A 27,916-nucleotide genomic window follows, 5' to 3' on the forward strand; every position below is an offset into this window, starting at 1 on the left:
TAATTAAGTAAATCTCTTTATTGCACTTTTTAAAATTCAGTCCAATGCTTAAATTAGATTCCTAATGGAATTAATGGATCACATTCCTACCAAATTCCATAGGAAGTTTTGTACCTAGGCTTCTCTGAAGAAATGGCCTGTGATTTCCAGAAATGCCGACCCTGCACTTTCAGAAGATGGTGCTAGAAGCAGTGGATTCCACTACCATAAGAAAAATTTCCTGTGCTTCCAAAAGTTGCAGATCCAGACCTGAAGCAATCAACGAGATAATATGTTAGGGGAACTTCCATCGTTCAACTGTAACATGCTTATAAATGAGTGCTAAAGATTATGTGGATCATTGAGGTAGTCCATATATGACTATACCACATACCACTTGATTATGATATATAAAACATATAAAGTTGAATACTGGTACTGCTAAATAATGATCCTGCTTTAATACTCAAATTTTCTCTGCTATATATCCTGATCATCTCCACTGCTGGCTTTCGTTGTGCTACTGACAAGGTCTTCCTAATTTGTTTTGTTAGAACAGTAAAACAATGTAAATGAAACAACATATATGAAGCATTACAGTGAGTACTGAAAATCAGAAAAAGATTGGGAAAATAAGAAAAAGCAGACCTTGTTGGTCTCAGCTCAGTCTCTTTATTAGCTGGTCTGAGTAGTTAAAATTAGGCTATCTCAGGAAGGGAGGGAGGTTGTCATTGTTTAAATCCTAAGTAAAAATAGAATACTGATTGGGTTCAAATGAAGGTTGTTCTTAAAACAACTTGAATTTACAGAGCTAGAAAACAGAGTTGCTGCCAGTCTAGATATTTCCTAATCTAAAATCCAGTTGCACAGAAATCTCTGAGTGAGACAGACATTTACAAATACCCTCCTGGTAGTCTTTTAGGTTTGTTGAAACACTATAAAACATTCTTGAAAACAAAAAGTATGGCACTTTTACACGTTCCAAATATGTAACAGGAACAGTTATTTGGGAAACTGGAACAGAACCATATGAAAACTGTATTCACTCACTGCCAGTTCTTGGCCCAGTTATAGCTGTGTGCTTGAAACGTCATTTCCCACCATGTTGTTTTTTGTTTTTTTTTTTTTATTCTCCTTCCATGCACCACCTTCCCTCCCCCACAACCAATTTGGAATCAACTTGTGCCAGCCCTGAACACTGCTGCAATTTACTGCTGAGTCACATCATTCCCCTGCTGTCATAGAACATCATCATCAATTCTATGATAGAAATATCACAACAGCAACCTTTTGGTATGAGGACGGAGAGGAGCTTCCAGGTCAAATGTAGTGGGTAAGCAGAATATAGTATGTTCTTTCAGAGAAAGCTCTCTTCCTTTTCAAAGGAATTTCCCTGTTTTTTGTGATCGCAGGTTTGGAAATAGCACAATCATCTTTCCCCATGATTTCACTTCTGCTCACTTGCTGTACCTCTGGAATGTCCAAATGAACAGTGTTTGAAGGCAATGGGCACTAGAAGAGACTTCCGTTGTTTATCGTGATAGTTCTGAAGTCTACTGGGGTTGACAGATGCTGCTCCAGAAGGTTAATAAGATGAAGAAAGCTCTTCCAGCTGGACCGTAAGAGGGATTATGTCTGAGCAGCAGATAAAAAGATTATTCCCGAAACAGACACTGCTTTTTTTTAAGACGTTGTCACTCTTGTCTTACCACTCCAGTCCCCCAGGCTAGAAGTGTTTGCGTTGGAGGTGTTTGTCCAGCTCTTGAATTCTGGCACCTGTTCCACTCTTCACCTACTTGCAATTCAAAGCAGCCCACATCTGAGGACACCTGAAGAAATAACAAAGAAAAAAAGAAAAAAAAAAGAAAAAAAAAAAAAAACCAGGGAATATATTTGGAGATTTTAACTGCTGAAAAAAAAAATAATAATAATTAATAATCTTCTACTTGACCTCAACATTCTTATTTCCTGCATGAATATTCTTGAAAACTGTGAATGATCAATAGACAGCATGCATTTGAAAACTGGATTAATATTTTTGGTCATTTGCCTTGCTCTCCAAGTTCAGGAAAGCAGAGGTAAGTTCATATATAAAAGGATTATACTAATTAACTTTAATAGGTTGGGGGGGGGGGAAATGGAAAGATCGGGTCATTTTGTGATTATCAAATTATTTGTTTGGAATTTGGTGTCTTGACAATTCAGATAGAGACAGCACAGTTGGTGAGACAGATATGAAGTTGGAAATGGAAATGTTGACAATATTTCTCATGTGTGTTCCCTTGTCTTTACATTTTCTGTAAGAGATATATTTTAGTTTCCATTCACAGGCATATGCTCTTTTATGAAAATATATATATATAACTTCAAAAATAAGTATATGAAAGGAACAAAGCAGCTGAAAGAACATCTAAGGAAGAACATTCTAAGAACATGTTCTTAGAACATTCTAAGGAAGTGTTGACATTGTTAAAGATTGTCTGATATCTGTGAAATTAAGAGAAAGTGAAGTATATTTTTATATTTACCAGCTATTATCAGAAACAACTTCAAAAACTTTTAGAAATACAGATTTTGGAGGAATACAACATACTGCCAAATAAACAAGAAACAGCAATGCTAAGATTTATACACAGAACAGAACGAACAGGAAAATATAAATATTACAATAGGAAAATGAAGAGGAAATATCTGCTAACATAAGTACATATTCAGAAAAGCTAAAATAGAAAGAAAGCACCCTATAATTATAATAACATGACAAAATATATTCCTTTTGTGATGCATAGTATAATTTTTAAATACATTCCAATAAACAGGTCTCAATGAAAATAAAATAAAGTAATAATATGTGAAATTATTTGCAAGTAAATAGAAATACTGACAACTTTGGTGTACTTAGTACTACAGCTAGCTATTGTTCCCTTTAAAAACATCACAAAGTTCACAGCAATTTTAAAGCTTCTTCAACAACAGAAAACAAAAAATGGTGGTGTGATTTTTTTCCCTTTTTTTTCAATTTAGATGTTTGGGGAAGGTGTTTCTTTTGTGGCGAGATTTCTTATTAACTTTTCTATCTATGCTTTGATATTAAAAAATAAATAAATTAATTAATTAATTAAAAGCCAACATCACAATTGCTTTATGCTTTGCCCACATGAATGACCTCCTATTTTCCATCAAGTACAAGCATATTAATTAAATGTAAAGAATATAAAATAATAAAAGAGAAGTCTTCCCAACAGTATTGAAATAGATATGGTGTGAAACAGTCTACTATCAATAAGTATTGGGAAGTTTTATTTCCACTTCACTTGTTTTTGAGTCTTGTTCTTCTGTGTACAGATTTGCTTTAAAAAATAATTCTGTTCATGTATCTCATTGATATTATGTAAATCTTCTCTTGTGGACAATTACAGTACTGAAAACATGCTTGGGAAAAACTAATGCATTAGCTAACACTAGATTTATATTCTGTTTTTCTTTGATTTTGCCTTTTAACTTCATGTAAATAGTGTTATTTAATCATTAATGATAGTTTGGAACTATGGCAAAAATGAGAGAATGAATGATAGTTCATCTCTGGCAAGGAAAATAAGGTTTATCAAAATACACAAATTGCATATTCTCTGATGGAAAAAGATTAAGTAAATTTCATGTAATTCATGCATGGTTGATGATATCATTACAGTCTATATTTATAGTTACGAAATGAGAAAGTAATAATGTGAAAAGTGGAGACACAGTTACACCCATCATAAATTGTGCTTGTATGTTACAATGCATTTTCCATAAAAAGATAGTCACAAAATTATAGGAGAGCATCTTGACAAAGAGGAATACAGAACTGTATATTATTCCCCTCAGAGATGCAGTACTTGGAAAATCTCAGCACTTGGAAAATCTACCAACATTCAGAAAGCAATGCTGAATAATACACTACATATAGTATCTTGAAATAGGGAGAAAATGATTTAACTGTGAGCTAAAAGTCTTTTTTATATCTTGTATTTTTTCTCCTTTCAAATATAACAAGCAACTCAGCTGCCATTTTAATATATATCAAAGCTTTTATAGTAGTCTTTTAATTTTCTAATTTTTGATGGCTTTCAATGGAAAAAATATTTTTTCTATATATGTATGTGAATGATAATTGGAAAAATTTCTTCCCAGCAGTTTTTTTAGATACATTTGGTATACACAAATACATAATAACTGCTCTTTATTGTTATATAATTATGCTATATATAGTATTTTTAAACTGTGTTGTTATCTCAAATACACATACAAATCTCAAAGGACTTAATGCTTATCTTAAGATATTTCTTCATCAGAGCAGAAATGCATCCAGAACTGCTATTTTATGACTGAGAATTAGGGTAAGATAGTTAGAGAATATATTTTGAAAAGTACACATGCTCTCCCAATAGTCTGAATACTTATATTAATAACTTATTAAAGATCCTAACATAGATGAGTCAAGGCTTTTAGGACTATTCTAGTTTAAAGTACATTACAACTATGACAAACTAGGAAATAAAAGATTAAGAAATAAAATACTCCAAACTTAAAATAAGAATAAAAAGAATAAAAATATCCAAATCATTTTTTATTTTATTTTTCATTATGAACAAAACTATCTGAAGCTCAAATTCTTGTTTTACTCACATCTGTGTTTTAGGGTGAACAAAAATGGGGCTTACTCAGAAATGTCTTTTGATTCTTCCTTCCTAAACCATATTTTAAGATTAAGACCCATCTCTTAGGCATTTGGATGCTGTCCAGGAGCACCTCGAATACCACAGATAACAAACAAGAAACTGTAGCATGCAACATAAAGACTTCAGAGAGTGTTTATCTTTGACCATGGCTAGTGCCAAATTCCAGGAAATGACCTCAGGACTTGAACTCAGATCTTTGTCACTGTCCTGACAGAAACTGTTTCTAATAATGGGAAGTGAAAGTGAGGGGGACAAAATCTGTGTGATGGCAAAATACATGTATATACAATCAATATGACAGTAATTTTTAATTGCTGAATTGTAAAACATTGAACATTCACACTAACCAGCAAAATACACACAAGCTTTGAACTCCCCAAACTATACACTGATGCTGAGTACATCCTAGCACTTGATACTGAGAATGTAAAGGAGAGAGAGAACATTCAAGAGTGCTTAGTGTTAGTTTTTAATCAGCAAGCAAATATACTCTATCTACTCGGTCATTCTTTAGGACACAAAGGCTTTCTGTGTGCTCTATGAAATCATTTTAATTCATTCTGACTTACCACTTCCCTCTCGACTGTTCTAATTTGACAATAACTGTTGCAGATCTTCATTACTAAAGCTGTCCTCAAAAAAAGGGTTAAGCAAATCTGTGCCAGACAGAGAACAAAGTCAAAGAATATATATCTTCAAAGAAAGAAAAAAAAAAAAAAAAAAAAAAAAAAGAGAATACATTAGCTTCGTGCATTAAGATCATTCTCTACTTTCACCTATAAAACAAGGATTACCAAACTAAAGCTAGCTATCCTGGTTGTGCTTATAAATAAATGAAAAGTAAAATACTGTTTGTTTAAACGAATACAAAACTGTTAGCTATTTCCTGACCAAGAGACAAACTTGGATAAAAATACTAAAGTATCAACATGGAAACTTAAAGATTAATTACAGTTCTCATCACATCCATTCTACAGTAATTAGGGAAAAATATGTGACACTATATGTGACTGAACATATAGCTGGGAGAAGGGAGGTTGTCTCAGAAAACAACTGTGGACAAGACAAACATTCTTAATAATAAAATATTTTCTCTCTTTACAAACGTTTAAAAAATATATTATTAAAATATATTGTAAAAAATATAATTAAATTATAATTATATTAAATTATAAGATATATTAAAATATAAAATATGAAAATATGAAAAAAATAAAATATAAATTATATTAAAATATATTTTAATAATACAAACTTTTAAAATATATTTTTTAATATAAGTTACAACAAAGTTAATTGAGGTCTTAACCTATTGGATTATTGTTTTGGGGATTCTCCATTTCTCAGCTGACAGGGGTGTCCTAGTAGCTTCAGCAGTGCACTAGGTGATATGGCCTGTATTCATCAGATGTAGCAAACCTTGTTTTCTTCCCAGAGGGAAAAATATGTTTTCCCCTTTACTTTTGTACTTCTGTCCTATTCACAGTCCCTTTGGGTTTGAAGTGAGACATTTACTCCTTCCCTATCATTCTTCCATTTTTATCAGAAATTAAGTGCACTATCCTGCATATTTTATGCGTTTTGCACTTAGCAAGCACTACTGCATTTCAAAGAATTCCTTCCCTGTAGGAACATGCAATATTGAACAACATATATCCTAAAAAGAAAAATCTATCTTGCTATCTGTCTGTCTATCTGCTTGTATGTCCATATAGATGTAGGTTATTAAAGTGTGGAGAAGGGCCTTGGTACTATATTACTAGCATATTACTTGGTACTACTATACTGGGATTTAGTCACTATCAACTTCTATTTACTTGACTATCAACTTCTATTTACTTCAGAATAGTAGCATATCCAGCAATCACAGAATTAACAATCGCCTGGAAGTACCCCAACACCTGCTACAGAGTAGGCGTTTATATACCCTTACGTAATTGTAGCATGCCTTATCATGGTATGCAAGAATACCACCTGTTTTAACCTTGTTACCTGACAGAGCAACATCATCATTCTCACATGACAAAGCTTGAGAACCTGAGGTGTAACATAGAAACTGAAGTCCTGACCTGTATGAGGTACTAGTCATAAAACACAACTGCAGTTTAGCAAGGTGAGTCTTAAAGCAACTGTCTAATCACACAGACATCTGCAAGTCAGTAGGACCCCGATTATTTCTAAAAATTGGGAGCCTGCATAGCTAATCACACTTAGGCTACCATGTTTATCTTTTCTGTAGTGGGGTTCTTTCTCTAAAATACCTCGTTTGGTGCAGAGCCAAGATCACTTGCTTATTTACCACTCCGAACCTTTTACTAGCTTTCTCGGATTTTATTCAATCACATATTAACAGTCTAAGAGTCCCTGAACTTAATTTACCTGAAGTGCCAGTTTTAGTAATTGTGCTCCAAGTATATCTTTCATACATATGAGTCAACACAGAAACCCCAGAAATTTCAGCAGGAGATAGTAGCACATTCACATTTTACTTTATGATTTTGTGGTTATGGCACTAATGGAGATAGTTCTAATGAAGTCCTTTTCCCTCTCTTCTTCCCCATCATAAGTGGATCATTTGAATCTAGATCAAAGAATGGCCATGCATAGAGCAAGGAATAGGATTAGGCGATCTCCAGATATCGTTCCAACATAAATTGATCTATGCAGCTTGACACTTGGGCTTCTCTACTATTCATCTTGGAAGATAGCTTAGTTCGGTATGGTAAGACCAAGTCACTCTCTGTCAAAATAAGAAGGAATCAGTTAACTAGAGACTGTAGGTTGCATTGCAGGATGAGTGCCCCTAAACTGTGAGAAAAATTGACCAGTTCCAGTTACAAAAGTTCAGGCAAATAAATGGTTCAGTGGCTTCTGTATCCTGGATGCTGGATCCTGCACGGCAACTGTCCTAATCATCATCACATTTGAATACAACTGCCTCAAAAATTCCGGTCTGCACTGTGATTCTTTGACTCGTGCCATTGTGATTGTTGATATGTTGATAAGTATGGCATTATATCACTGCAACTTGAACTTATGCTTTCTCACTGACTTTCTCAGAGCATGGCTGTACATCTTGAGTAAGATTAGTTAGACAATGAATAGCAGGGGTGTTCAAGTGAGTGTTTCATCACTGCTGATTGGATGCATTCCTCCAAGAACTGCTCAAATGTTTAAAGTATTTTCTTTAATGTTTTGATGCAAACAATATCAGATCATAGAATAAGATTTCAGGCCAAATGTTTTTAAGATATCCAATGTAATGCAAATAGATATATGTTTCATACAGAAATTTTAAAAGAATAAATACTTCAATGCTGTTTCTATTCTGAATGTTGGACTGTTGCAGGATTCAGATGTTGGCAATAAAACCATAAATGGCATGGTATCTTCTCTGTGAATTCCAGCAGTAGCAGCTAGTAAAGCTGAAGAATAATCATGGAACCATAGAATCATAGTACAGTTTGAGTTGGAAAGGACCTTAGAGATCATCTAGTTCCAACCCCCCTGCCATGGGCAGGGATACCTCCCACCAGACCACGTTGCCCAGGGCCTTGTCCAATCTGGCCTTGAACACCTCCAGGGAGGGGGCATTCACAGCTTCTCTGCCAGTACCTCACCACCTTCTGAGTGAAAAATTTCCTCTTAACCTCTAATACAAATCTCCTCTCTTTTAGTTTAAAATCATTCCCTCTTTTCCTAATATTATCTGACTGAGCAAAAAGTTGCTCTCCATTTATCTATAACCCCCTTTAAGAATTGAAAAGCTGCGATAAGGTCACCCTGGACAGTGAGGATTCTTCACCAGAATTTGCACTTATCTGTCTGAAAGAGAAAGGATATACATGTATTGCTACTCTAAATGGTGTCAAGGAAAACATAAGTTTCTTATGGTGCTCTTTCAGTTAGGAAAGTCGTGTCAGAATCATGTGTTGACTAAAGATATTTTGTATGTTCAATATTTGTGGTTGGTACTGGCTGCAGTTATGGTGAATGCAAAGTTAGTGCTGCTCAGTGTACGACAACTGTATTCACAAAAGCAGAAGAATCTTCCCTGGGCTTATGATGTTTTCTATTCTCAACTGTAATAGGTAAATAATTCACCACAGTTCATTTATCATAAACTGTATAGTTGGAATAATTCAATTATGTTACTACATTATCTGTTTAGAAAGGGAGAAAATATTATGTTGGTCTGTAATAAGGCCTAGATTTGTATTTCATAAAAACTGTTTCAAACGACCATGTTCTTAGCCTACTTTCTGAAGTCAGTTGATTTAACAATTGCATTTCTCCACTTGGCATAGAAAACCACACAGATTTCTGTGAGTAGTTAGGAGTAATGGAACAGCTGTGAGGCTATGATGTCTAGTTGATTTTTCCAATGTTAATTTGCAAATATGATTATTTTTTTTCACACTTACTGACATTCCAAAGCACCTTAGTTGATTAAAACTGGTCTTTGGTACCAAAATGTAAATCCAGGCTAAAGGGTTTTGAACAAGAAGAATAAACTTCTATTACCTAATTCGATCTGCTAGCTTTGAATGTATCACCTTTTATCACCACTAATAAATAAATAAATAAATAAATATTGACATTTACTATTGTCTTTACTATAACCATATATTTCAAAATAATTTATCACATTCTTCTCTGGATTTACTGCATACTGTTTCACTATAACCAATATTTAATATTTTTGACAGAAAAAAAAAAAAAAACATGACTCTATAACATAAGGATTCATGGAATTCTTGTCTTGTTTGAATATGGTGTTAACACAGATAAAATCTTTGTCTTCCATAAAAGTTTAAAGGAGCATTGTCATGCATTCCTACCAAGAAAAAGGATTTATGAAATCCCACCATCTTTCTGAATTCTCAGGAAGCAAAATCCCCTGTTACCAATCCAGATCAAAATAAAAACATAAGCTTTAAAAGGCTGAAAATTACAGAACCTATCTTTTAAGTACCTTGATATTTTAGCTCCAAACAAGGAGCCTGGCAATCCTCTCCGGTGTCTTAGTGGGCTTGAGCACAGTTTTTGAACATGTGCAGGTAATGTTTTGTCATGCTGAATGCAAGTGAGAGATACAGGTATCAGATTTATTGTATCTTTAGTACAGAGTCCCAACTGCACAGGCAGGGCTGAGCACCTCCTTGACATGTAAGGTAACACCAAATCTACTGGAACACTGATAGGTACAGTAGAGGTTTTGTAGTGCTGGGTATGTAGACATCAACTTCATGATGCTTGTACAGAAAGTTTTCTAGTGGAAATTTTGAGCAACCTGATCCAGTGGGATGTGTCCCCGCCCATGGCAGGAGGTTTGGAATTAGATAGTCTTTGTGGTCCTTTCCAGTGCAAATCATTCTATGATTCTATGACAGGGTCTTCCAAGCTGGAGGCCTGGTAGATCTTTGCCACAGTTGGATACGCAAGCCTCATTCCACAGGTGATTTTACTATTCAGTGACATTTCACACAACCCAGCGTGTCAAATTAGAATCACCTAGCTTATTGTTGCTGATATCAATTCTGAGGAAATAAAATTCAATTTATTTTTAGGATAAATTCCTTAGCTCAATTCCTCTCTTTTAGGAATACACAGGCATTCTCCTTTGGCCAGTATTTAGCTTCTGCTGAGGCCAGGCACCTATGTCAGCTCCTTTTCTTTCAGCAGTTCACTGACTGAGTACAATAAGCCTGAAGAAGTGAGATGCAAATTGAGTTTCCTCCAGTGCCTTGGCTACCCCAGGTAGATCCTAGATAAGACTCACTACCCTCTAGGATGCGTTTAATGCTGCCATCAGTTCTTTCACTGTGTGCCTTAACATTAGTTAAAGAATGCATAGGGCCCAAAGATAAATACAAGCAAGACATATAATCTTGTACTCATATGCAGGACCTAGGCTGCATAAAGCCATGCCATACGTTAATCTTTCCCTGCTCATCTAAGCCCCTTCAATCTGTTCAGACCTTTCCCATGCAAATAGGATTGAGGCAATGTGGCATAAAAAGCACATTAAAAAGTATATAAGCAGAGAACACACTTTGGGAATCCTGTCTGTCATTGTCAAGTGCCATTTGAATTTGGGGTGCTCACTACTCCCATAACAGGAGGAGACTGACTCTGAGAGAGAAGAGACCAGGACATTTGTGCTTTCTGCATTCCATCTGGTGTTTACACTAATCAGCCCTTTCAGAGATCTCAAGATCAACTTCCATGACTAATCATCCTTACTTTTGTTACTGGTTGAATTATCAATATGGTGGTTGTTGGCCCTGCTGGCCCTGCTATATATTTAATTGGATCACATAAGCACATTTATGGCATCTTTCTTTGATTCATCCTCTTTGATAAGCTTTTATCTTGTTCTATTTCAATAGTTCCACTTAAATAAGCCCTGTATTTTAATTAATAATTATTTCACTCTGAAGGCAGTATGTCTCATTTATCAATCAAGCATTCCTTGGTTTCCTAATATCCTAACTTATTTTCCAGACTTACCAGTTTTATCATACATGTTAGACCTTGTGATGACTTCAATGATGAATTATTCAGATTTCAACAGTTTTGTCCTCATATCACCCTGAATTCTGATGCTAAAACCTTTACCACATTTTAATTTTTTCCTTTTTGGATAGAATATTTTAATTTTCAAAGGTCAAGTGAAACTACCCTGCATAGGCAAGCAGAACAGTGATAACTGGAAACAGGTAAATATGTGGTCACTTTCTCAGAATGAAAAGCCAAAATAATAACCCTAATTTGAGAATAGGGAGAGAATTCAAGGTCATTACAACAATGATTTGTGAAGAGTCTCTTCTCTGAATCTTATGTATAGTATAATTCTTAATTCAAGTTAATGACTTAGGGGCAAATCCTGGGGAAGAAGCAAATCCTTCAAGAAAGCCCTCTGCTCCATACAAAAGCTATCAAAGAGCTTAATGACAAAATCCTCTGCCCCAGTTGGTCAGAATTCCTCAGCAGCTGGGCTATAGCAGTTAATAGAGCTTGTAACAGGTAATAGACTTACAACCAGCTTCTTTCCATGTAGATTATTGGTATTTTATTTTAGAAGATTTCAGGGGACTACTCTGAGATTTTACTGGCAGTGGATCTTCCTTGGTGGTAAATCTATTACTCTCTTCCCATATACCATTCAAATCATTCAGTGTCCTGAATAATCTAGTGTTTGCCCCCTTGTGATTTCTGGTGGACACAAGACCACATTTTCACAGAGCAAGTTCCTTTTATGCAGTGTTACCTTTATGGTCCATGATCTGATATTACTGTGGAAAACTAGTTACTGCCAATGCATTCTATAACAAATATCATATGACTACATCATCATTTTCATTTACTTTACAACAATTAGATAGTTCTAGTCATGCCAGCTGCTGCCTCTAGCATGTTCTGCAAAACCACAAAAACCGCCTGTTGCTTTCATAGTATAAGCTTCTATATTTGTAAAATATTCTTCATAATCAAGTACTCAACTTCTTTCCATATCAGAATACCAAATACTTCATAATATAAATGTCATTATTATGACTTTTACACAGAAAAAAATTGAATGTTAGTTCTGACATTAAATAAGAACCGAGACATACATATATATATTCGGACATATATCGTAGAATTTCTCCCATTCTTTACTTGAAGTACTGTTCTTTCCGCAGTAGTATGCTTTTCCTTTATTTTTCTCTTATTGATCAGCTGCTAACTTATCTTTAAACATTTAATTAACAAAGTTTCCAATTGTCAAGATAATGTGTTACCTTCCTTATTTTTTCTTGATTAGTACAAGTAAACAATAATTAACATTTATTAAATGCAGCATGTTATTTCTTCTTTATCCTGTAAACTCAGTTTTACTTTTATTTATTTATTTTAATATTACTCTCACTAAACTTATTTCTTTTGAACGATATTATTTCATTTTATTATACTTTTACAAATTTTTAAACCATTCATTAAAGCAACAACTCAGGCACACATATACCATGCCTTTCTTGCATTTTATTCCTTCAAGTTTTCCAATTATCTACAAAATTTACCCTTTCTTTTCTAAAAAGTTCTTCTAACAAGCCTTGTATTCTGACTACATTTTACTTTATTTTTCATTGTAGCACATGAAAATGCATAACATCAAATGTATGAAAATGAAAAAAATAGATATTTTCATATGAATTTTAATATCTTTATTAAAATGTATGCAAAATTTTGGGAGATAATCTAAAATACAATAATGGCTCCTGTTGCATGATCCTGCAAACTGCTGCACTTCAGCTTGCTCAAATGTATACCTGTTTTTATTGTTAACATTTTAACATGAAATTTAGCTGCTATGTCACATAATAGAGAATCTCATATATTTAGGAAGTATGACCAAATGAGTCTTGAGTTTTTGTGTTCAATCTAATATGAGTGGTTCTTTGCTTGATTCTATTTGGAGAACATTTTTCATAAATGAATAGCTGCATAACTAAAACTTGAGCCTAGCTCTTCAGTTTCCACTTAGTGACCTCACTTTTTTCTACTGTAGCTGTTCCACTTCTCTGGGAATAATTAAAGATCTATTGAGATACAAAGAGCCAGAGCATTCCTGACACTATCATCCAGTGTCAAAGAAGCATAATTGCAGTCTGTTCTGATTAATACATCTGTTTTGGTGAGGGATGGAAAGAGAAGTGCACTGTGGAGTAAAAGAGGAAGACTGGAAACAGCTACTTCTTTCCCCAAAGACAATTAAACTCCTGTTCAGCTTTTGAAAGGATGTGTTACACTACACATCCAAAACATGTGTTGCACTAGATCACAGATGTGATCTAGTTCCCAGGGTGGGTTCAAAACTATGTACCCAATGTGAAGGGAGATGTGACCTGAAGCCCAGAGCGAAGACAAGAACATCTGAAAGGGTACCCATTTAAGGTACTACTATTTCTCACATTACATATTTGTTAGTATAGATATATTTTTATCCTGCAAGCTAATACAGATATGTTTCACTTTCCACAAGCTCCATAGTTACTTAACAGAGTGCTGTAAACTTCCCCATAGGGTTATAGTCTCACAAGTGAGATGCTGTAGCACAAACTTCAAACACCTAAGTATCCTTTGTGGTTCTAACCCAAAGACACTACTGAAAACAAGATTTAGGGCTTCTGAAACCTTTACCCTGTGTGAACTGACAGTCACATGATGAGTTATAAGGAAATTAGTTACCAGTTTTTTGAGTCATGGTTGTCCAGCATAATCAAAGGACATTTCTCCTCAACACATTAATTCGTTCTGTACATTGAAATCACCATCACAGTTAAACACAAAAAACTCTCAGATTCACAAGTATTTTCCAGTCATGATCTTGCATACTGCTTATGCAATGTATCTTTATACATGTTTACCTTTTATCTTTTCCAGAAAACCCTGGTAAAATAAATCGTGGTGAAGCCAAACATCTAACAGATGCCTCAGGGTCAGACAAAACAGAAAGAACAACAAAGAGGTCCAGAGTTTCAACCATAAGACGGATATTTGACATGGCAAAACACCGAACAAAGAGGTCATCCTTTTTCTCAACTGGTGTGAAAGTTTGCCCACAGGAATCAGTGAAACAGATTTTAGCCAGTCACCAAGCTTATTATAGATTAAGAGGTAAGATAATGATTGTAGCCTGTGATTCTTCCCTGAAAGTATTGACAGAACCTAGTAATTTTTCAGAATCTTGTTTTTTAGCTCTAGAAAATGTATGTGATATTTACTTTATGATTAAATATTATATGCAAATAAGCACAGCTCAAGACAGGCAATTACCAGAACAGAATAAAACAATGCACTCAAAAGACTAATGGTATCCATGTAATTGCATATTTTTCTAGCATGACAGAACTTGAAGACCAAATTATGCTTGCACTACTGTGTAAAGAGGTACCATTTTTCTCAAAAGTGTAGTTGTTACTATCTTTGCTACTCAGAATTAATCCCACCCATTCAAGACATTAAAATAAACTATTCATCTGCCATTTCATGAATACATTGGTGTATCTGTAGTTGTATTAAGTCTATGGCAGTGTTGGTACAACATAAGCACTAATATAATTGCAGCAGCACCTGACAAGACCTGAGTATTATTTTTTAAAATCTAGAATGTTTTTTTCCGCTCTTTCCCAAATCCCTCTCTCCCTCTCTCCCTTTCTTTTCCTCCCTTGACTGTAGAGAGCTTATAGAGTTACCACTCTAATTTTAGGTCCCTATAGAGAATAGTGCAAACAGTTTTTGGTATTTCCTATCTTCCTCTCTCTCTCTTTTCTCCATTCAGTGACTGTTCCAATTTGTACTTTTTAAAAAATAATATTTTGGAGTTGCAACTAGATAGATCAAATATAACTCTAAAACACAGTCAGCACGTTAGGGATGCAAGTATTTAAGGGAACTTCTATTCTCTTAAATCATCTTAATTTATGTATCTGTTCCTCTGTATAGGTCTTCAACCATTCACATACATGTATTCTAACTTGGTTGATCCCCAGATCCCTTTCAGTAAACCAGTCTGTTCCCTCTGAATTGAAATCTGGATGTACAACTGCAAAAATTTTACTCCAGTAGCCACTTCTCATAGGCAGAATGGACAAGCCACATCATGTCTATAGTCATTCCTATGGATACAAACATATCTGGAATCTATTGTAGGACTGAATTCCACACCAGTGGGCATTGAAGCAAACTCTGAAACCTATGTCAAAGAGTCTGATCCAAAAAGCCTTTCTTAAACGTGAATTAAGCTTGAAAATCCTTAAAACTTCCTGGTTATGTCCCTGATAAAACAAGGTTTCCTAGGACAGGCAGCTACCATTAACCTAAATTTAAGGAATGGCAACTGTGAAATTTTCCTTTAAAACCAATGAGCATGCTACTAACATCTTTTCAGAGAGCAGCACATCACTTCTGAGTGGGAGATTGGGCTTTGTAAGCCTTGTAGTGCAAGCATGCTTAAACTTACACCTCTTCTTTGCTAGCAGAACATTATACACTCACAAACTCTTCTGAGTAGGTGTCACACGGTTCTTCTGGAGTACAGCTGAATCAGAAGTTCTTCCCCAAAAGTACACAAGAAAGCAGGTGACTGCAGCTAAATGATTGGTATACTCATTCAGAAAAAGTGTTTCTGTTCTCTTTAATAGTTGCATGTTTTGCATTACAATGCTCCTGGTTAAAACCTCAGAAAAACTTTCCTTCAAGGAAAAGATCAAAACTCATGACTTCTGTCCTTTCAGATGAGCATGCAAATGTACCTGACAAAAGTGATAAATGAAAAAAAATAAATAAATAAATAAAATAAAAAAAATCTGAAGTGAAAACTTTGTGATTCCACCATTATTCCTGAAGTTACACCTAGTAACCACAGCACAAGCCTTCATGCTTCATGGAACAATGATTTGGTAGCCACGTTGGAGTCTTTCAGCCTTCACTAGACAGCCTAAGAGTGGGACAATCTTATCTTCATTTTGTTTTGTAGACAAAATGGTCCACTGTTTTTCTCATCTAAAGTTTAGAAGACCACTTCCACCCCTCTCAGTCCCATGAAATATTTGGAAGTATGAAAGCACTGTGGATCATATCTGTCCTCTAGAGAATTTTACCACTTCCTGAGTAATTTTTTTTTTTTTTAATATTCTAATTAATTCACACTAAAACGCCATCAGGAATGAGCACATAAGAAAAAACTGCTCAGGTATATGTGCTCAGAGGGTTACTAATGAAAAACCTTCATCAGGATGAAGATAGTCTTTCATGTGGGGCAAACTGAGAACATGCACAGGGTGAGTTATGATGCCTGGTCACATGTCACATTTATTTAAACCTTGAAAACTGGATTTTCATCAGATATTATATCTTTATTCAGCAGCTACACTGAAAAAAAGATGCCAGAGAGACGTGAGGAAAAAAAAAAAAAGTGATAGAAAGAAACTCTAACTGCTAGCTCATAATGAAAATCTTTTCAAAAGACAGCCTGTTACTTTTTAATAATCTGGCCACCTCTGCTCCACATACAGCTGCTCTACAGGGAGGGCAGGTGGTTGCTGAGTTATTATTATAGTGCCCTAACACAGCTATGTGAGTACATCCTTACAGCAAGTTTTGAGAATACCCATTTCTAGAACTGATTACACTAATTGCAGAGACACTGGTATTTTAGATAATGCAGATAATTATCTCACCGTAAGTCAAAGCATGTATCAAGTATTGAAAATAAATGTCCCATCTCACAGTAATGAACTCTGCAAAGTAAAGTGCTAAAGGCAACAGTTTTTAAATTGCCACCAAGGCTTTATTAAAATGCTTTTTCTACTTTGCTTGAAATTCCCCTTCTCTAAAAGCATTTAACTTTAAACAACATTTTGAAGAAGCCTGTTCCTTCATCTCGAGTGAGTGAATATTATCCCTTTATAACAATGAAAATACAGCTGGCTTTGATGAAGAAGAATACCAGAGGAATCACCAAGTAGCAACAGAGGCAGTCACCCACTAACGGGGCATAGAGCAATAGCTCCAATAAACTGAACTGATGCTGCTTAAAGCACATTGGTTCTAGCCACCACCAAACCATGTTGGTTGTCTTCTACAACTTCACAGGCCCCGCAGGAGTCAACCTACAGAAGTGAGCATTTCTGCAAGTGAGCAAGGACATCCACACAGAACAGCACATCTTGGCCAGGTCTGTGCTAGCCTGAGATAATCTAGTTATCTCTTTGCACCACTCAGTGGTTTTAAACGTGACCCATGTACAGACAGGAGACATTCAAGGTTTAGTTGGAGGCTGTACAAAGTGCATGCAGTGAAATCCAAGCACTCTGGGTGTATGGATTGTCTGGTGTCTGAACAGAGATACAAAGACTTGCATAGTTAGTCAGATAGGCAGTAGCTGCCTGGAGGAGGGATCAGTTTATCTTCCAGAATTGTCTGAAATTAGAAATATTTCAACTTAAAACAAAGAGGAGACTTCAACAAGATGCTGGTAAAAGTGCACTCAGAACTGTGGGCCCTGATTGCTAGAAAGTAGTTCAAAAAAACAAGACCAAGCCCTAATATGCATTCTGGGTTTCTACCATGTTACAGCTCAACTTTACAGCTTTCTTGCATAAGCAGTGAGCCAATGGAATTACATACAAGTACTAATCTCCACTATTACATATTTTATATACTGTCATGTACTTAAATCAGTTAGCATCCAGTAAATTAATGTCCTTTACAGCCATTCCTGAATACCATCTCTTCCAATTCTCCACCTCTGTCATATTTTCATTGTGTTCACTTTCATTTCCCTAAATAATACAGAACGCTACTGTTCTCTCCGCAGCCACAGTCCCTGTTAATCTTGTCTGATGTAGCTTGGCATTTAACTGGGTGATTCATCTCCACGGAGGAGATTTTTAATATTGAATACATGCGTGTGTACAGTTGTCTAGAAAGGAAGAAAATGGTGTTCTTTCCAAAGGAATTTTACCCTTACTAAGTCATTCAATTTTTCCAGAGGTGCTTAAAGAAACATAAAAGCCTGTATATGCTACAGGAAGTCCTTAAAACTTTGAGAAGTCTAAAAGCATTGCAATTTTAGAATGTAAGAAAATGAATTTAGCCTGATGCATTTAAAAAATATATTTTCCATTGAAGATGGGCCAGAAGGAGGACCCAGGGAACTACAGGACTGTCAGTCCGACCTCAGTGCCAGGGAAGGTTATGGAGTATATCATCTTGAAAGCCATTACATGGCACATGCAGGACAACCCAGTTAGCATGGGGTTATGAAAGGCAGGTCCTGCTTGATGAACCTGATCTCCTTCCAGGACAAGATGCCCTAGTTAGTGGAAGAGGGAAAGGCTGTGAATGTTACCTACCTAGACTTTAGTAAAGCTTTTTACATCATCTCCCACAGCATTCTCCTGGAGAAACTGGCTGCCTATGGCTCGGATGGGCATACACTTTGCTGGGTAAACAACTGGCTGGGTGGCTAGGGCAAAAGTTTTGTGGTGAACAGAGTTAAATCCAGCTGGAGACGGGTCATAAGTTGTATCCCCCAGGGCTTGGTATTGGTTATTTAGCCAGGATGTGGTGGTTTTACCTTGCTAGGCAGCTGAACTACACCACAATAGCTTTCTCACTCCCCTACTTCAGAAGAAAAGGAGGCTCAGGGGAGACCTTATCACTCTCTACAACTACGAGCCTGTAGCAGAATGAGGGGCAGTCTCTTCTCCCAAAGAACAAGCAATAGGACAAGAGAAAATGGCCCCAAGTTGCACCAGGGAAGGTTTAGATCTGATATTAGGAAAAAAATCTTCACTGAAGGGGTTGTGAGGCACAGGAAAAGACTGCCCATAGAAGTTGTTAAGTCACCATCCCTGGAAGTATTCAAAAAACATGTAGATATGGTGCTTAGGGACATGGTTTAGGGGTAAACTTGGCAGTGCTAGGTAAACAGTTGGGCTTTTCCAGAGGTCTTTTCCAACCTAAATGATTCTATGAATATCGAAATCTTACATGTGTTCTACTTAGCTTATTCTATGTCCAGTTAACCATTCTGATGTACAAAACTTGTATATACAGTTAAAATTTTGATTATTCAATTATGAAGACTGCTAGAATTATTTTTCTTTAATTTACCTCGCTGTTTGCTGTCACTGGAACATCCACTGTATTATTTTTGAAGTAAACAAAGTGTGCTTTGTGTTTGCCCTTTCTTCACGCTGATGATGTTAGACCAAGTTAATCTGTTTTCTAAAATGAGGGAAATTACAGTCCTTAACTCAGAGAAAACTAATCCTTCGGCATTAAGGCAAATGACTGTCAACTCAAAAGTACTTAAAAGACCTAGAAATACCCAGAAGATGGATTTATTTACTAAGTACAGTAAAATGTGTAAATCCCAAATCTCTTTAAAAAGGGCTTTCAACTTTACTTTTTGGTACAAAACATCCATCCCTAGCCCCTTTCTTCTTACTCAGTCTGCCAGGAAGCTGTGTGGGAAGCCTTTCGTATTTTTCTGGATCGGATTCCTGATACTTCTGAATATCAGAACTGGGTTACTGCCTGCCAGAGGGAAACCTTCTGCATATTTGACATTGGCAAAAACTTCAGCAATTCCCAAGAGCACCTGGAAATAATCCAACGGGTAAGGATTACTGACGTTTGTTTAGAAACTGAGGGAGACTTCCAAGTCGCTTCCCCATCTGCTTATATAAGGGCAAAATATTGCTCAGGAAGAGGAGGGGGCATGTGTTAGAAGAAACATGTAAAAAAATAAACAAAAGAGCTAACAGGCTTCTGCTCAATGGTTGGACGCATCCACTAGTAAAATGCTGTTTTTCTTAATCTTTTTGCAGCGAGTAAAACATAGAACCTTCCAGGAAAGGTAAGTAGCACAAGTAGAACCTCATCACTTCATGTTACTGACTTTTATGAAAAAGATACGTGTAGATGTGTGTGGATGTGAGCATATATGTGGATAGCACTGTGGTGTATTTGGTGTATGCTGTGAGAGATGTGTATGCTGTATGTGTTATAGATTGCAGTAATTGAATCACAAATAATTAAGGCAGGCAAATATCTGAGTTGCCTGTTCACTTGGAGACAACACAGGATGTCTTCTTAGACTAATGTAAGCACTGCTCTGGTAGAGCTGTGGCCTTGCATTAGACTAATGTAAATGGAGAAAGTGACAAAAGATTACATGCAATTCCTATAATTTTCAAAAGGAAAATCAGAGAGCTGAAAAAAGTTTATCTGAGAGGCTACTTGAGAAATAATATGAAAATGCTATGCCTTCACTAGCTTTCCCTTGTATTTTTACATGTCATGTTCTCATAAATTAATGTGATGTTTTATTCCGAAAAAACTCTCTTGGAAATAAATTATGTTTCAGATAGTGCTCAGAAGTCTGAGAATGAGAGGATTAAAGTTACAATCTTGAACTCTCTGCATATAAATACTACAGCACATCCAAACAAACCATTGTCGACGGTTTCTCTGATTTATGCATTATTTTTCTTTCAAATATTCTTAGATTTTCAAATGTAGCAAATAATCTTCTCTATTCATATGTTATAGTGTCTCATGATCACAGAGGTCTTCTATATCTTTCTTGATTATGACATGGGAGCTTTGAGTATTCTTCTTTCTAATAAATGTATTTTTAATAATGTAAGGCCCAATTAAACTCACCTGAAAGTCCAAAGGGAGGTCTTCTCACTCAATCTAGTGCAAACAGCAGCAGCAAGGCAATAAATGAAGCGACTGATTTCAGAGTCCTTATGCTCTATGTAAACCATGAAGTTTTCTCTAGGCACGATTCGGAAGATGAGGTAAATTCTATGAAATTAATAATATTTTAGTTGGAAATACAGACAGCTGTGCTTATGAATTGTTGGACTTTCATCCTTACTACTATGTGATTTAGGGAAATGTTCTGTATCTTCTGTAAGTTATCATGTAGAGATATTATTTGACTTTGTGAAAACATTACAAATAGAAATTTAGTTCACACTGCATAAGATACCTAATTAATGTGTAAATCAGGAGTTGTCATACTCTTCATTTATGCTACTAAACAGCTAGTCTGGTCCTGTGTAGGAACGCAGACGAGCCATCTTTTCTGTTCACACTACGAGCTTTACATTGTCTCAGTTAGCATGACACTACACATTTGCAGTGCCCTCAGGTCTTTCACTCATACCAGTTTTCACAAACACTCCACCTGCATGCACTGTCTTAATAATAGATATTTCTATATAAATGTTCCTCATTAATGTCCATGATGGGGCTTCTTTTTTTCTCCCCACTCTACTTACAACCCAAAACAACTGAAATTATTCACATCAAATATTAGGAAAGAAAAATCTCAATATATGACTTAAAAGATTCTTATCTAAGGATCCAAATGTTTCCAAGAGCTACAATTAATAATTTTATTTATTTTTTTTTTTTTAGAGTAGAAATTATTCTACAGTCTTAACTGCAGGAAACCTTAAAACATCAACTATATAGTGTACTTTTTGTACATGTGTTTATACACAACACTTCTTCCACCACGCAAGCTAGCAGAATCAGTTCCATTTTTTTTTCCATCAGCATAGAACAGTAAAATGACAGAAACAATAAATAATAACACTAACATTACAAAAATGAATCCTGTCACACTTGTTATCCTGTTACTTGCCATATACTTGATGTTTCAGCTGTCTGTCTGGTGACCATGGGAAGCATTAACCCATGAGTATTACATCCAGATCAAAATCTAAAGGTTCCTACTATCATTATAATATTGTCCCAGGAATCTGAATCAAAACTGTCTTTAGACTGATGATATTCTAGCGCAGGCTGACAACTAAACAAAAAGTCCTCCCATCCTCACCTCATATCAAAGTATGAAATGCCCTTGAAACCATTAAATGTCCATTGGATATAAGATTAGAAGGCCAAAACACTCATCAAACTATCCCAATAGGATGAGATATAGCAAAGGAGATAACCAGTTGGTTTAGACAATTTATAAGGTCTTGTTCTCATTACTGTCAGTGGTCAACTATTTATAGACTCTGAAAAGAGAAAAAGAAGATTCTGTGCAGTGTGCTTATCTCTGTGACTCCATCCTTCTTACTGTTCAAAGAAAATCACTCATGAAACCTCATGAGCAGACTTCCAACAGGACTGGGTAGAGGAATATATCTGATCAGTATTTTTGTTCATTGTAAGAACAAAAACCATATTGAAGAAGAGTACAGGAAGCAAATACTTCCATAAACTGATTAATATAAAACAGAATCTAATGGTCCATTGCCCTGTCTAATCAGCTTATGAAATATTTCACTACAAATAACTTTTTTCATTTAATTATATTTAATGTAGGTGCCATTTCTACATTTTGTTACACCTTCATCATTGTCAGTACAGCACTAAATCACTCATTTCTATTTGATTGATAGGAAAGATGAAATATCCACAGAAAAAACAGGTGGCAAAAAGCTGGAAGACATTCCTTCTGTTTCTACAGGTAAAGTCAAATCTGTTTGCTGTGTAGCTGCCCATTAAATAGAATTGCTAAAATCAGTGACTCGGATCTTAGAAGTCTGTAATTGAATGAATGCAGTAGAAGCATGACAAGTTCAGTCATGTACAATAAAAATGGTCTAGCAAAATATTCTATAAGAAACATTTTTTGATTTCTCTACAGCATTTCTTCTATGATTCAAGTGTAGCATTTCAGTTTTTCTTCACTGTCTTTAATGCATCTTATAAACTATGTTTTCACAGTTTCACATGCAGTGAGTAGAGCTGATTTTGCTTCATTTATGAGATAACATTTATAGATGCTGCATTTTGTTAACCAAAATAAGGAAATGGATGAAAATAAACAATTACATTAGCCAGAAAGTCACAGTGATACAAAGACATTAATCTGAGTAATTGATCCATTTAGACCTACCAACACTGTTGTATGTCAGAGTTCTTTAAAAAAAGATAGAAATTTATTCCATGATAATAATCTGTAAATATGAGCAGTTTGATTCAAGGAGGAAACATCCTGCATACATATTTTTAAGAGGATTGAATATGACAGAATCTTACTGATAATGACTACTAGTGTGGTAGCTTTGCCACCAGCTGGAAAACTGTCAAAGACTTGTTACTTTAAATTGAATAAATGGCCATCACAGACACAAAGATCTCTCAGGGAGCTGACAACTGACCAACACACAGAAAAGGGAAGATTTTTGTCTATCTTTGATGTGCAAACCTGTTCTCACATGATTTTATTTGAATCTCTGCCAGGTCCCCCTGGTTCATCCCTCCCTCCATATGCACCGATACCTAATGGCACGCTACTCAATGAAATTGTCAATGACACGAAGACTCCTGTGAAGGTGAGGATAGCCCGTTTTTCTATCCCTCCTTTTCACTCACCTTTTCTTTTTTTGAACTCAGCTAGCAGGAAAAAAAAAAAAAAAAAAAAAAAAAGGAGGGGCAGAAAAACAGGGAAAAACTTTTAAAAGTTTAATGTTTATAAACCATTAATGCTCCCCTTTGTTACTGACAGTAGGGTTGAAGGGTTTTATCAACGTCTGATCTATATCATGAATGATGGCTCTTGCATATGCAGTAGAAAGTATAAAAATATTGCAATCACTTTTTAAAGTCTTTTTTTGTTTTCTTCTTTTTTTCTTCTTTTTTTTTTTTTTTTTTTTTTTTTTTTTTCTGTTAATTGGGAGCCTGTTGCTTTTTTTACACCATTTTGCAAATTGCTTTTCATTAAAAACCTTCCAGAAGCCCTCTGGAGGCAGACTAAGAAACCTTCCAGAAGCCCTCTGGAGGCAGACTGAGATCTGTCCAGGGCCCTGGGTGGGTCACACATCTGAGGAGCTCCAGGCAGGAACCCTTGTCTTGAATTTCTCTTCTGCTTTGCTCTAAGGTTTCTTTCTCTTTCGAAAGAGTTTACCCTTCTGGAGTAGCTCTTTGGAAAGACTGTCTGGGTTTTTTGTTGTCTGTGTGCTCTCAGCATAAACAGAGGCTCATTCCACCTCCTCCCCACTTGTGTGAACTTAGGGTCTCAGCATCACCACCAAGAATTTCAGAGTGGTAATGCTGGCCAAAACCTCACCCACCACACTACAGAAAATGCTGCCTTTCACCATCCCACCTCAGCAAGCTTCTCAGCTCTGGAACAGGAATTACACCAGGATAATCCTAGATAAACAGTATTTTTACTGTCTGAAATTATTTCATCCTCAGGATCCAGATAAACAAACTCATCTTAAAAGTCTCAACTACCTACTTGTATCTCATGCCATCTAGAAAGCATATATTCCTTGATCTTGTATTTATATTGTATAATGTTACAGAACAGTCATAGAACCATTAAAGTTGGAAAAGACCTCCAAGATCATCTGATCCAACCATCCCCCTTCCACTAATATCACCCACTAAACCATATTTTTATATACAGTGCAAAATATATTTTCCTTCAAAACAGAGGCATCACGTGTCATGACTTAGCAGAGCTGAGTTATGCAGAGCTGAGTTATGCAGAACTAATGGGGGCAGAATACATTCTTTCCTCTTTCACTTATTCTTTATTATATTAATGTCCTATTTTCTCTCTTATCCCCTGACACATTGTAACTGTGCATATTTCTTCTGCTTATTCTTGGAAGCTATCGAAACCCAGGTGTTATATATCGGACAGATGTCTCCTGAGCATTATGCCAACCCACCCAACAGCAGAAATGGAAACCCCACCTGTCTGTGGGATTCAGTCTGGTCTGCTGCTCTCTTGGGCCAGCTTCTTCTCATAGAATCATTAAGGCTGTAAAAGCCTTTTTGACCTCCAAAATCATGTGGTTCAACCATCTCCCTACCACAATTACCCACTAAAGCATGTCCCTAAGCTCCACATCCAATCTTTCCTTAAACACCCCCAAGGGACGGTGACTCCACTGCTTCCCTGGGCAACCTGTTCCATTGCCTGACAACTCTTTCTGAGAAGAAATGTTTCCTCATTTCCAACCTAAACCTACCCCGATGCAACTCGAGGCAAGTCCCTCTAGTCCTAGTCTAGTCCTGTGAGAAAGGGCCAACCCCCAGCTCCCCACACCTTTCTTTCAGGTAATTATAGAGAGCAATAAGGTCTCTCCCAAGCTTCGTCTTCCCAACTGAACAACCCCAGTTTCCTCAGCCACTCCTCACAGGACTTGTGTTCCAGGCCCTTCACCAGCTTTGTAGCCCTTCTCTGGATATACCTTCAGGGCCTTGATGTCCTTCTTGTATTGAGGGGCCCAAAACTGAACACAGTACTCAAGGTGTGGCCTCACCAGAACAGAGTATGGGGGGACGATCACCTCCCCGGTCCTGCTGGCTATGCTGTTCCTAATACAAGCCAGGATGCCATTGGCCTTCTTGGCCACCTGGGCACACTGCCAGCTCATGTTCAGGCAAGCATCAATCAACACCCCCAGATCCTTTTCCTCTGCACAGCTTTCCAGCAACTCTGCCCCAAGCCTGTAGCACTGCATGGGGTTGTTGTGGCCAAAGTGCAGGGCCCAACACTTTTCCATGTTGAACCTCATCCCCTTGGCCTCTGCCCATCAACCCAACCTGTCCAGGTCCCTCTGCAGGGCCTTCCTACTCTCTGGAAGATTGACACTTTCCCTCAACTTTGTGTCATCTGCAAACTTACTGAGGGTGCACTCAATTCCTTCATCCAAATTGTCAATATAGATATTAAAGATGATGGGCCCCAACATCAGGGGCCCCAACCATTCTCAATCATCCTGTTCTTGTTGTTCTTTCTAACCAAGGTATAAAATGTATGGTTGAGAGTAGAATTGTCCATGAGCAAATACAAATGCAAAGAAGTGTTAAAAGAATATAGAGTATCTAACTATTATTAATAAGTATAAATAAGCAATGTATATCCAATCATAGTAGTAAACAAAATTTCTTGTTCTGTGTTAAAGACTTTCATATTTTTGACAGCCAAACATGGTAGAAACCTGAAAGGTTTTATTCAAAAAGTGAAAGACTTCTTCTGTAGTAAAATAGAAATAGACAGAAGGCAGAGTTTCCTGGCTGGCCTCCCTGAATCACTTCCCTCGGGTGCTTGTGTTCCAAGATATGAAATTTGAAGCTGAGCACTGTTTGTGAACAAGAATTCCCTACTGACGCCATAATCAGCAAAAATATTACATTACATCTGGGATGATCTAGAAAATCTTTCTGAATGCACCCATAGTGACATTCCTTCCTGTGGTCAGGGCATGGTAGCCTGCAAAGTAATTGGCTTTTGGAGATTAATATTGTTAAAGGAAAAAATTTACTAATGTAGGCCAAAATCGCAAACTGTTTTGGGAATCAATAAACATAAGAGTACTTTTAAAAGCAGTAAAGTCAACTGCACAGGAAAGGTGTAAACCAGGTAGGGCCAATTCTACTTTACTATAAGGAAAAAAAATACATATGTCTGAACATGATACTGTAACAGATGGTCTGGCAGTCTTGCTTGTTGACCAAAGGCATTATAAGGGTAGGATGCCAACCAGCTTTCAACATTTGCTTGTACCTTGAGGTAACAAACTTTCCTCCAAAATGTCAAGTAAAGCCATAACACTTTCGTGACAGTGGAAAGAAGAAGAGTTCTTTCTCTGCAAGAAATGGCTTGATTCTCTTCATCATCTTCATTATTGCATATAAAAGGCAACACTCCAGTCACAGTAATAGAAACTTGTTCGCAAAGGCAGAAGAAACAAGCCAACAGATACATCTGGGAAGCCTTGCTATTTGCAGGATATGGTTCAGAAAGCTATTTTGGGGAGGGGCCTAAAAGGAATAGTTCTATCTATTCAATATTGAAATGTAGGGAGAAAAAAATCACTTGCCTTTATTTCTCCCATTTTTTTCTCTCCTCTTTTTTTCCAGGAACTAGGAACAAATACAGTCCCAGAACTGCCTGCAGAGCAAATGGTAGAATTCAGTGTCACTCTCACTGATCAGGAGTACACAGCTGAACTTAATGACCCCAATTCCCCACAGTACCGACAACTAGCTGCCAAATTTCAGCTACAGGTAAGGAGGTTTAGTGAATGCTGAAAAGCTGGCTTTATACCTTTTTTGAGATTCATAACATGAAATTACCTTCACAGTGAAAAAGAACTAGAATCAACCATCCTCACTTAAAGTAGATAATTTCTATTGTCTCAAGACCTTCAGTTTTCCTTCATGTACAGATATCTTTTGCCCTTGTTTAGGCCATCTGTCCAGCTACCAAGCCAGCATCTTGGTCAGCAGTAGAGCCTCAAATAACTGATGAGGAGAATATTGGTCCAACTGTAACTTTAGGTATATAATTTGGGCTTAATCAGGAATTCATGGACAGTACTTTGTCATAATTTAATTTCTGTAATAAAACTAATGAGAAATGTAATATAAATGTTAAAAGCAATTAGCTGCTGTTGTCTGAACTACTCTTCAAAGGACTTCCCATCATTTTGTTGTGCATTACCATAGTTTCTGTAAGAACTGGAACATCTGTTGTGTCTTTGTATAATTAATAATGATAACTGAATGTTCAGCTATCATTTATATAGATAGCAATTAATGACAAAATTCCCCAAAGGCTTACTTAGTAAATTTAACAAGTTGCTCATCAGTTTCATGAGTGTTCG

The 27,916-nt window shown here is 36.3% G+C and overlaps 1 protein-coding gene and 1 long non-coding RNA gene across 5 annotated transcripts in view; one reads left to right on the forward strand and one right to left on the reverse strand.

The window, feature by feature from the left end:
* LOC110351842 (uncharacterized) lies at positions 1 to 27,303 on the reverse strand. 4 transcript variants are annotated; one of them, XR_011808485.1, is made up of 4 exons: positions 6,010 to 6,603; positions 5,270 to 5,393; positions 1,267 to 1,808; positions 1 to 249 (listed from the first exon to the last, which is right to left on the reverse strand). It is a non-coding gene; the product is annotated as an uncharacterized lncRNA (long non-coding RNA). The 4 variants fall into 4 exon arrangements; XR_005264356.2 differs by having other exon boundaries at positions 1 to 1,808; positions 5,270 to 5,356; positions 6,010 to 6,666; XR_003496564.3 differs by having other exon boundaries at positions 1 to 1,808; positions 6,010 to 6,666.
* IMPG1 (interphotoreceptor matrix proteoglycan 1) overlaps positions 1,874 to 27,916 on the forward strand; it is a 62,595-nt gene continuing 36,552 nt past the window's right edge. The window contains exons 1-7 of the mRNA XM_072036261.1: positions 1,874 to 2,057; positions 14,130 to 14,363; positions 19,709 to 19,875; positions 20,087 to 20,115; positions 22,685 to 22,752; positions 23,532 to 23,623; positions 27,171 to 27,317. Coding sequence (XP_071892362.1) covers positions 1,991 to 2,057; positions 14,130 to 14,363; positions 19,709 to 19,875; positions 20,087 to 20,115; positions 22,685 to 22,752; positions 23,532 to 23,623; positions 27,171 to 27,317 — 804 coding nt within the window. The 5' untranslated portion in view covers positions 1,874 to 1,990. The remainder of the gene's footprint in view (positions 2,058 to 14,129; positions 14,364 to 19,708; positions 19,876 to 20,086; positions 20,116 to 22,684; positions 22,753 to 23,531; positions 23,624 to 27,170; positions 27,318 to 27,916) is intronic.

This window comes from Anas platyrhynchos, chromosome 3 (genome assembly GCF_047663525.1).
Source record: "Anas platyrhynchos isolate ZD024472 breed Pekin duck chromosome 3, IASCAAS_PekinDuck_T2T, whole genome shotgun sequence".
Lineage (NCBI taxonomy): Eukaryota > Metazoa > Chordata > Aves > Anseriformes > Anatidae > Anas > Anas platyrhynchos.